Source organism: Coffea arabica, chromosome 1e (assembly GCF_036785885.1).
Source record: "Coffea arabica cultivar ET-39 chromosome 1e, Coffea Arabica ET-39 HiFi, whole genome shotgun sequence".
Classification (NCBI taxonomy): domain Eukaryota; kingdom Viridiplantae; phylum Streptophyta; class Magnoliopsida; order Gentianales; family Rubiaceae; genus Coffea; species Coffea arabica.
The window spans coordinates 56,670,627-56,682,510 of NC_092311.1; the positions used below are offsets into that span (position 1 = coordinate 56,670,627).

Here is an 11,884-nt window from a genome sequence, read left to right on the forward strand (position 1 = left end):
TAGAGAGAAGATAAAATGGAAGTTTACTTATAATTTTCATTTTTCTTAAAGAAAACGAGCATCTTCAGAAATGCTTCTTAATAACACCTAGAACTTGTAGTTACATCCTTCAAACGGAAAAAGACGAGAGAAAACAGGTGTACTTTGCCATCAGAAGTAGACCTGTCTAAACTTCGATTCCTGCAAAAGTCAGCACTAACGTGAACGAAGTGGAATCCTCTTTGGGAGGACTCCAATAAATAACTGTAGTAGTAAACGCTTCCAAACCAGGCAGAGAAGGAAGGAACCGTCGCATCGAGTTTTTGCTTTGGTCGCCATCATCTACTGTAGTCTGCTTGCTCGTTAATAAATTACGGAAATTGAGCAGGAACGGTTGTCCGACAATCGTTTCTGAAGGTTCGCGATCACGACGTGGCTTTAAAAATTTGTACAGTTTAAATTATAGCATGTAACTCGATTTTCACGTCATATGTGAAACTCACAAAAAAGTGTTATAAAATTATATCGTGTGTAAAATAAATTATATCACGTGCAATAAAAATTACGCACAGTAAAAAATAAATACACCCGATACAAACGGTTTGTCCATAAATTACTATCACAGAAGCAGAAAAGATCTCAAGATTTATGCAAAAAAGGTTATTTGTCAGCACTCAGACGAAGGTGGAATCATGTCCCGTCGGTTGTATCGTTTTTGTGGTCCTCTCTGAGGAGCGTGTATGGCCGCGGCCAGGCCCGCACTAGTACTGCCGCTGCGGAAAAGTAATAAGATAAAAAGTATGGAGAGAGAGACGGGAGAGGACAAAGACAAACTGCATCAGTCAACATCGCCCATTCCTCGTGTTGTGTGCCGAAGTGTAGTCGTCATAGCTCACGTGATTTCTTTAAGTGGATTCCAATCTTTGACCCGCAAAGCCAGGCCCACAACACGACATTATTCATTAGGTTGTTAGCGTTAGGCCGTGGCACCGAACACGACACATGTTCAATGCTGATATTACATTTTTTTTAGGCCATGCTATTTTTTTTTAGAGATTTTATAGAAAAATTTACTATAAAATCGATTTGATATATATGAATTAAATAGATAATTAAAATTTATGTTCACGAAAAATATAAAAAATTTTAATAAAAAATGTTAATCCAAACACCATTTAAAATAATAAAAATTATTATAATAACTAAATAGCCTTGAATTCTCTCCATCTCCTGCTATGCACATCAGAAAATGCATTGCATGGCTCCGTTTGAATTGTATTTTTCATGATTTTTCATGAAAAAATATTGTAGCGATTTGATGTACGTGAGAAAAAAATCATAGAAAAATATGATCACGGAAAACGATGCAATTTTCTGACAAAAAATGACAATCCAAACATGGCAACAGTACTGTTGATTATCTCAAACGAGCGGTTTTACATAGGAGACAGTAGACACAGGTACACTAATTCAGCATCCACTTTCACTCTCCAGTAATTTTGTTGCTATTAATGAGAAGTTATCCTGGTGTAACCGACCACCAATTGCATCTTTTGATCAATTTTCCAAAACCTGCCTTGTTTACTTTTTATAGATACGAATCTCGTGATTGATTTTCCAAGACGTACGTTGGTTACTTTCCAGTTTTCCGCACATGAATCTTGTGTTGGATGAGACGCAAACTTGACCCAAAATTTGGGGTAATTTGGAAGTTGTATTTTTTTTAAAAAAAATTATGAAAAAAACTTTTGTGTATTTGAGCATTTAGAAAAATTTTTAAAAGCTTTTTTTTTAACTTTATGGATCAATTTGTACACTAAATTTTGAGGATTAAGCGTCTTTGAATAGAAGATTATTTGAAATTTTTATCCAAAAAAAGTGGTTGGAAAAAGTGGATAGATAATTATTTGTTTGGATAGAAAATTATTCTAAATAATTACTGTAGCACTTTTTATGATGTGATGTATGTGAGATAAAAAAGTAGTTGAAAATATAAAAATATGGATTGAGAAATGTGTTTATGATGCAAGCAAAATTTTTTTAAAAAAAAATTTGCTATCCAAACATATGTATGTGAAAGATGGTTGAAATTTAAAAAAATAATTAAAAAATATATTTATATTACAAGAAAAATAATTTTTCACAAAAAAATTAAGTGTGCAAACAAACCTAGATTCAAATGTTCAAGAAAAAATACGGATACCTTGCAATAGAATATGAGAGAGTTGGAGATGGAGATACTTCACTCCTACTTAATTAGTAATTCTGAATAAAACTAGTTTGACGTGATATAAAACTAACATTTAGTATGGACGAATACAAGATTATAACTTTGCATGTTGGAAAATTAGAAATGAATAGATAATTTACATTTCTTTTATGGTTTTAAAAAGCATTGCAAATATATGATAAAATTAATAGAACAAGATATTGTAAGGAAATTATTATATATAAGAGCTAAATTTTCATTTTCTAATGTATTGCTACTTATCACGTGACTTCATCCTATAGTATCAGGTATAGTTGCAAAGAAAAGGACCCAGAATAATTGCAAAGAAATCAAATATTGTGCAAGAATTGCAAAAGTGTTAACAATATTTGGTAAGAATAATTACAAATTCATGGATTCAATTTGTAGTTGTGTGAAGTAGAAAGAAATAACTCTTTTCATGATTCATGAATCATGAAATATGACTCGTTTCATGATTCATGATCTAATTGCTTGAATATATAGTAAAAAAGGGCTAAGAATATTTGCAAAACCTTATTAATCTTGTTTTTAGATTTATGAATTATAAATCGTAAGAACTGTGAAATGATTAAGAATAATTGGTATTACAATGAGAAACAAATATTGTTTTTGGATTTGTATTGTAGTTGTGTGAAATAGAAAGAAAAAACTCATTTCATGATTCATGAATTATAAAGTACGATTTAATCATTTTTCATAAATGAAAATGAGATGTTGAAGCATGTATGTTGTATATGTTATAGAAGGAATAAGAAAATTGACCAAAGAAAACTAAAATATTTTCATGATGCATGAAGCATAAAATAAAGTATAATTCATTCGCAATTCAAAGTGGGAGTGTAATTAACCTTGGGTCTCTTATTACGGTGGAAGTGTAGGTCTTGTTTGAATTGCTGTTTTTCGTCGAAAAATTATGTCGTTTTCCGTAATCACATTTTCCTATTATTTTTTCCTTCACATACATCAAATCGCTACAGTAATTTTTTTATGAAATATCATGAAAAATGCAATCCAAATACAACCTAATTTCTCCAGAGATGGACTTGCTAGTTCTCCCCATTCAATTTTACTTTTCGTTTCATGAAAGGTAAATCAGGTTTAGTTTTCTTCCCATTCAATTTCGTCTCTAGAGATGGCAGCCCAACTTTACTTTCACGTGAGTAAATAAATTTGTCATTCAATTTCCTTTGTACCGTTTTATTACTACTTTATACTTATTTGTCCCCACAATTTCAGACTTGTCAGCCGCTATAATTGCTTTGACTTTCAGCTCATACTTGTGTCAGACTAGTCATTCTAATACCAATTGAGTGGTACAAACCGCTGTACCATTTTGAAGTAGCTTCGATCGTTTTTATGGTCCTCTCTGAGGAGCGTGTGTGGCTAGGCCTGTCAACGGGTCGGGTCTAGACCCGGATCCGGACCGGATCCGTGAAATTATTGCGGGTATGGGTAGGGATTTAATTTCGTTTTCCAGATCCGGATCCGGATCCGTTTTGTCAAACAAAAAAACGGGTCGGATACGGAATATAGTATTCCGACCCGTATTAGACCCGGATCCGGATATAAATGAATTAATAATTTTAAAAATATATATTTATCAATATAATTTGATTAGAGTGATGTATTTTAATAAAGTTAATTTGATTTCTTTTCTTATTTGGTTTTTTCTTTGTATTAGTTAAAAATTAGTTTACAAATATATTTTTTTTCATTTTTATTAGAAATTATAAATTTTGCTAAATTTGTTCAGGTAGACCCGGATCCGGATCCGGGACCCGCCGGATCCGGATCCGGGTCCGGGTCCGGAATAATGAATTCCGGCCCGGACCCGACCCGTTGACAGCCTTATGTGTGGCTGCGGGCAGGGGCCCTAGTACTGCCGCTGCGGAAAAATATAGGGTTTGTTTGGATTGTAAGTTATTTGGGATATTTTTACTGTAACACTTTTTGTGACGTGATATATGTGAGATAAAAAGATAATTGGAAAGATAAAAAGGTGCATTAGAAATTGTAATGATGATGTAAGCAAATAAAATTGGAGAAATAATGCTCAATCCAAACAAACCCATACTAAAACAAAAAGTATGTAGAGAGAGAGAGACGGGGGAGGACAATGACAAACTGCATCTATCAACATCGCCCCTTCCTCGTGTAGTCGTCATAGCTCACGTCATTTCTTAAGTGGATTCCAATCTTTGACCCGCAAAGCCAGGTCCACAACATGACAGTAGGTAGTTGGCTTTAGGCCGTGGCACAGAACACCGCACATGTTTAATGCTAGTATTATATTTTTGGGAAAATCATTCAAAACATCCCTCAAATTTTGTAAAATAACTTTTTTCGTCATTCACTTTTAAAAATGTATTTTTACGTCCCTTACAAATTTGTATGGGCAAAAAACCCCAGCGGCCATTAAACTATTGGCCGGATCATGTTTTGGCCATCGAACTATTTTTTGTCAATAATTGACCACTAAATAACTTAATCAGTCAACTTGTGACCATTTCATCGGTAATTGCTCTTAATTTCTGAAATTAGCATTACACGTGACAAAGCGTAAGGGCAATTTTGTCTAACAATTTACTGACCCTATAACTCAGTTTTCATTAAACCATCAAAGAGAAGGAAAGTGAAAATCTTTTGCAGTGTGTCTGTCTCTTAGTCTCGAAGCGGTGGCTCCGTCTACTCTGCTCCTCCACCGTCGCTCTCGCTCTCACCTTCATCGGTACTCCCCATGCCATTCCTTCTCTCTCCTCTTTCCTCTCCCACCATCCCTATCTCTCTTCTCTATCGCTCACCGACTCCTCTTCTTCCTCATCCTCCTCTTTCTCCCATCACCTCCTTCAGTCCCTCGCCTCTTCTTGCCCCAACCTCCGTCACCTCCGCTTCTTGGCTGAGCTCGTTTCTGGGTTCTCTCTGCTTTCCCTTTCCAATTCTTGCCCTCATCTCTCTTCGCTCACCATCACTCTCTCCAGACCTCTCTGTTTCCAGTGGATTGCATCTCTCCGCCCTCTTAAAGACCTCTCGGTCTTTATAACTGGAAGCGAAACCGAATTGTTCAGCTACAATGGCTTCGCTCCAGTTCTTGATGCTAAACTCAATTTACTCTCTTTCCCTGTGTGGAACTCAAGGGGTTGATTATGGCCTCAATTTTCTATGGAGGAATTGCAAGAAACTGGAGAAATTGAAGCTGAAAAACTGTGAGTTCGTGGGAGATAACGTGTCTTTTTCAGCATTTATCAAGGGATTAGAGACTCTCAAAGAAGTGGAAGAAGTGGAATTGAGGACTTCTAGGACTCTAGCGGATGGGGTTTTATTAAAATTAGCAGGGGGCTCTGTTTCTTTAAGTTCTTTGTTGGTCTACGATGGCAGTAGTAAAGAGGGCTTGCTTCAATTCATTAGTCATAGCAGGGCTGACGTGCAAAAACTTGATTTGAGGTTGCCTCTTGATCTTGACAACGATCATTTGATAGCAGTGGCTGAGAATTTTGAGAATGGAAGTTAGTTTAATTGGCTTGCACTTTTTTTTTCTTATCAGTTGATGGGTTTATGCAAGTAAACGGTCGAAAAATTGTTGGACAAAATTGACCCTGCACTTTGCCACATGTAATGCTAATTTCAGAAATTAAGAGCAATTACCGACGAAATGGTTGCGAGTTTACTGATTAAGTTGTTTGGTGGTCAATTATTGACAAAAAATAGTTCGATGGTCAAAACATGATCCGGCCAACAGTTTAATGGCCGCTGGAGTTTTTTGCCCAATTTGTATTGGTCAAATTTGGTCCCTACATAGGTTTTCGACTAGTTTTTGGTCGGAATTCACCATGTGCCTTGCAGGTGATCATATTTTAAGGGTAAATTTGTCAAATCAAATTTCATACAATTCGATTCATAATCCCTCACATTTTATAACATAAATTTTTTCCTCCTTCACATTTCACAAAATGAATTTTTTTATCCTTTACGTTTTTCAAAATAAAATTTTTCATCTTTTATTGATCATATGTGTGAATAATTTTTTTTAAATCCATATATATATTTATTTCATTTCACCTGAATAGTACGAATAGCATGTGAAATCAAATAGAGATATATTACACACTATTCGTATTGCTTAAGTGAAATCAAATAGAGACATATATGGATTTAAAAAAATTGTTAGTTTTTCACTTATATTCATTTTCTTTTATTCGAAATTTGAAAATAAAAAAGGCATTTAATCCTAAATATTATCAAGTGTTTATATCGAATTAAGTTTGGATATAAAAAGTAAACAAAAGAAAAGTATGACAAAAAGGAATAAGTGATTGGCACTTTCAAATTTTAACAAAATCACAAGGTAAATAATTCAACTGTTGGTCTTAAAAGTGCTGAATAAAAACTTCAGATTTAAACTGAAATTTGTTAGCACAATTATAGAATTCGAGTTAGGACCCATTAATTAAATGACCTTATTATATAACTCAATAAATAAATTATTATCAAAAGAGAAATGTCACAAATATTAAATAGGTTCAAATGGTGAAATCATATAAATATAAATGGGTTTCAAACAAAATTATTAGTTTTAAACCCCTATATATATCTATTGAATAGCATGTATATAACTATGATTAGCATGTTTAGATGAAATCCAATAGAGATAAATTACATGTTATTCATACTGTTCAGGTAAAATCAAATAGACATATACGTGGGTTTGTAGAAAAAAAAACTATTCGTACACATAATTAATGAGGGACGAAAAATTTTATTTTGAAAAATATGAAGGATGGAAAAATTCATGTTTTCAAATGTGAGGAAAGAAACAACTCATTTTGTAAAATGTTAGTGATGAAAAAATTTATTTTGTGAAATGTGAGGGATTATGAATCAGATTATGTAAAAATTTGACCTGACAATTTTGCCCTTAAAAAATGATCACATGTAAGTCACGTGTGGATTCCGGGCAAAAACTAATTGAAAACCTAGGTAGGGACCAAATTTGGTCAATGTGAATTTGTAAGGGACGTAAAATTACACTTTTAAAATTGAAGGACGAAAAAAGTCATCTTGTAAAATGTGAGGGACATTTTGAACGATTTTCCCTATATTTTTTCCAGGCCGGGCTAATTTTTTTTTTTGAGATTTTATAAAAAAATTTACTATAAAATCAATTTGATATTTGTAAATTAAATAAATAATTAAAATTTATGTTCACAAAAAATATAAAAAATTTTAATAAAAAATGTTAATCCAAACACCATTTAAGATAATAAAAATTACTATAATGAATAAGTAGCCTTGAATTCTCTCCATCTCTTGTTATGCACGTCGAAAAATGCATTGCACGCCCCGTTTGAATTGCATTTTTCATGATTTTTCATGAAAAAAATACTGTAGCGATTTGATGTATATGAGAAAAAAAAGTAACAGAAAAATGTGATCACGAAAAACGATGTAATTTTCCGACAGAAAATGACAATCCAAACATGGCAACAGTACTGTTGATTATCTCTAACGAGCGATTTTGCATAGGAGACAGTAGACACAGGTACACTAATTCAGCATCCACTTTCACTCTCGGGTAATTTTGTTGCTATTAATGAGAAGTTGTCCTGGTGTAATCCACCACCAAATGCATCTTTTGATCAATTTTCCAAAACCTGCCTTGTTTACTTTTTATATTACAAGAAAATAATTTTTCACAAAAAAAATTAAGTGTGCAAACAAACCAAAATTCAAATGTTCAAGAAATTGTACGAGAAAAAATACGCATACCTTGCAATAGAATATGAGGGAGTTGGAGATGGAGATACTTCACTCCTACCTAATTACTAATTCTGAATAAAACTAGTTTAACGTGATATAAAACCAAAATTTAAGGGTAAAATACCTTAAAACCCTTTGCGTGTTAGCATTTCACTTCATAATCCCCTTGATGATTGTAATAAGTAATATCAAAGCGTCAATACTAGCTACATGACAAAATATCAAAGGCGTCTATAAAATGATATGATGTTTTTGTTGAATTGCTCCTAATCCCGTTCATCTTTTGGTCTTGAAAATTGTGCAACGATCCCATCCATCCTTTCTTATTTCAAGCGTCTATTGTTAACTCTCTCATGTTGTCTCAAATTCTCGATTCCACTACCAAACGCTTTGTGATTGATCCTCAAAGTGAATATATTTATTTAGCTCTTCAATTCTCATAAGCTCGTAAAAAAAAAAAGGGGGAAAAATAAAAATGCACTTCCAACCTCGATGCGAATTGGCCAGGTCGCAAAGCCCAACTTGGGTCAATCTACATTTGAGAAGCCTATTTTAGCACTATCAAGATTTCGATAATCCTTATTTATTTATAACATAAAGCATAAGGGGGTGAAGTGGCTATTTGAAAATAGCACAGGGAGCATGAGGCAAAAACGTTAAATCAGACGGGGCCAAATGTACTTTAACTAAAATTCAATGGTCGTGCAGCAGTCGGTAGTGGTAACCTTTTATCATTTTCTCCCTGAGGAAAAAATCTGAGGAACCCTTAAACTATTGTCGTTGTCATCTTTTGGCCCCCCATCTAAAATTTGTTTCCGATTGATCCTTAAACAATTAAAAATGCATACTTTGAGGACTTCTGATGACGTTAACCACAAATCTGACCGGAAGTAAAGGGCATTTTTGTCCGTTCATGTTTGCATCCTCGGGACCAGCAACTAAGTAGCGTAAAAAGAGATTGAAAGATGCAACTCTTCAATTCTTAAGCAAGGCAAAATCGAAGCAACGGAAATCCTTTCTAAAAATCGAGTTTTGCCCATTTGTTGAAATTTCATCTTCTTCTTCTGCAAAAGAAAGAAAAATTAGGGTTTTCTTGCACGTATAACATTGGAAACGACGAGGGGGAAGATGCCAAGATCAAATTCCATCATCGACTGCATTCAATTTCACCATAAAGAATTGACTCAATTAATTTCCACAGCCCAAATGTGTCAAATCAAAAACAATTCTTTGATCAGGAGACTTACCCTTGCTCCAGCCGGGCAATTGTTGCCATTCTTCCTACAAGACCAAAATTCATTTCCCCGGGTATCAATGGTTCCACCACTGATGGTCAGCCTACTGACCTTATAAAACAAAATCCAGAATCCAGAGTTGCCAATGACATAATAATTATCAGGAGCAACAAGAGTTCCATCTATTTGGAACTGGATTCTACTCCTACAAGGCCCTGAGAAAGATGCCGCTCTAATCAAGAAGTTTCCTCGGGACACGTAAACTGTTGCCGGGCTAGCTGAGCTGCAAGCTGACATCCAGGCCCAGAGAAATGCTGCTGTGGAATCTGTTCTCCCATCTCCCCTGGCACCAAAATTTACTACGTTGTAAGCTGCAATGAGGGGTGAATAAAGGCTGAAAATGGAGAGAAAAAGTATCCCTGAAATGCAAAACTCGATTTTTGGAAAGGATTTCCGTTGCTTTGATTTTGCCTTGCTTAAGAATTGAAGAGTTGCATCTTTCAATCTCTTTTTACGCTACTTAGTTGCTGGTCCCGAGGGTGCAAACATGAACGGACAAAAATGCCCTTTACTTCCGGTCAGATTTGTGGCTAAAGTCATCAGAAGTCCTCAAAGTATGCATTTTTAATTGTTTAAGGATCAATCGGAAACAAATTTTAGATGGAGAGCCAAAAGATGACAACGATAATAGTTTAAGGACTCCTCAGGTTTTTTCCTCTTTTCTCCATCAAGATTCAAGAACTGGCGTCCAAGCTCCAAGTATCCAGGACCCTCCCTAACTTTTTAAATTGATTGACAAAGGGGCACTTTTGGCCAGCACAGAGAGAGTAGTCAAATGGTGACAGCGCCAACGATCCGGAACCACCAGCAAATGATTACTGCCCAACCGGGTCGGACGAGGACTCTTTTGTCATGTAATTCTTGGTACAACGTATTACGTCACATATTCAATAACCAGTGTCGTTTTCATTTCTATCAAATGCGTTTCGTAACCAGTAAGTTCTGCTGGTCAGTTTGCCAGCTGGCACAGTGCGGACACCTTGGCCTGCCTGGATCCTCCGTTAGCTCATTCACTTCCCCGTCGACAATAGACATCTCGTCTCAGATATCCTTATTATACGAGGAGGTGATCAATGAGATTACACTCAAAGACACTTTGATTATTTGCATAACTCGTAACTGATGGAGTGATTTGACCGTACTGATGCCGTCGTCCTAAGTTGCTTTCTGATGTCATGTAGAGGATAGACCTCGTTGTTATATTTCCAAGTACAAGTGCTATAAATATTCTCTAGTACTTCCAAAGGATCTAACTTGCATATTCAGCTCCTTAATCATGGAATAATTAATTTAAGCATCCAATTGAGATGGATTGGGGAACAAGATCCCGATCTTTGACAGGTGAGCTGGGCCGTTCTCGACTTGACTCGTTTGACTAGATTTCACCTCGTCACAGGGGATGATTGGATCTAGCGTCAATTGTGCTTAATTTATTGCAAACGATGATGGCGAGGAAAAGGTGATAATGGAGAATGCTAAAGGTTAAATAAAGAAACCTGTGCTCAAACGCAACGGAGATTCCGGGTGGGCGCATGCAAATTGTGTGATGGAATCCACCGCCGGTTTGGCACAAGAGTTGTTTTTGGGTATTTTGCTCGACAGCCCCACCAGCTCATATCCAATGTCCAGTGTACTATTGCGGTAAAGTGTAACAGAAGTTCATATAAACAAACCAAGAAGGTACTATTAAGTAGTGGTTAACGAGTGTTTTTTTTTTCTTTTCTTTTTTAACAATTACTATTAACGATTACGACCACTCTCCCTCCTTGATGCTATTGTTATTTAATTCTCAACATGAGAAACCTCTCTTTCATTTGTCATTCCGTCTTTTTTTTCGTGTTCTTTATTAGTCAGGTAATCGCGATACTTATTAGTTTGATTTTCAAAATTTTTCCTTTCGTTTATCCCATTTAAGGTTTGTGTTCTCTATCTAAATATTATTAAAAAAAAAGAAACCACAAAAAATCTTGTCGCAATGGTTGGGGTTAATCCCTAAGACAAGAGTTTTAGTTGATTTCTATGTTTATGATCAACAAGAATATTTTTTGTTAAAAAGAAAATAAAAAAAGTTTTTGAGTTATCTGTTTTAATTGATTTTGAGTAAACTTGCAAATCGATTATTATTGATATATTTGAGTTTGGGTTAACAAAAGACTAGAGGCACGTTGCAGCTATACAAATAAGGGACAGAGACTACTTTGGGGACAAAGAGACTACTTTGGAGACAAAGGATTCGAAGCCGATAGACAGTGCTTTCGGTTTTTCTTTCTCTCTCTACATAATTTTACAGTTTGATTCGACATAATATCTGACAAAGGTCTTTTTTGGTGTCGATTATTTGTTGGCAAGTCGAAACTTCCATTGGATTAGCGGGCACGGAACTTCCATATCAAAAGGAGATTGATGAGCTTATGGGAAATGACAAATAGTAGATTGCAGATGAAGGTATAGACGGCCGACGAGACGGTTCCATCTCTTCGCAAACATTGGGCCTATCATTAGGCCCAAATAGAGAAACAGACTGACCTGTTCATTGGACTCTGGATATGACACAGGCAAATCTCAAGCGTGCACATTGTAACAGCGGCCCATTTGGCGCAGAAAC

The 11,884-nt window shown here is 35.3% G+C and overlaps 1 protein-coding gene across 1 annotated transcript; it reads right to left on the reverse strand.

The window, feature by feature from the left end:
- Nucleotides 1-9,066: 9,066 nt before the first annotated feature.
- Nucleotides 9,067-10,314, reverse strand: LOC113743526 (polygalacturonase-like). The gene is made up of 3 exons (XM_027271572.1): nt 10,259-10,314; nt 9,232-9,613; nt 9,067-9,138 (listed from the first exon to the last, which is right to left on the reverse strand). Exons 1-3 carry the CDS (start codon nt 10,312-10,314, stop codon nt 9,067-9,069), a joined length of 510 nt encoding a protein of 169 aa, XP_027127373.1.
- Between the last annotated feature and the right edge of the window lie 1,570 nt (nt 10,315-11,884).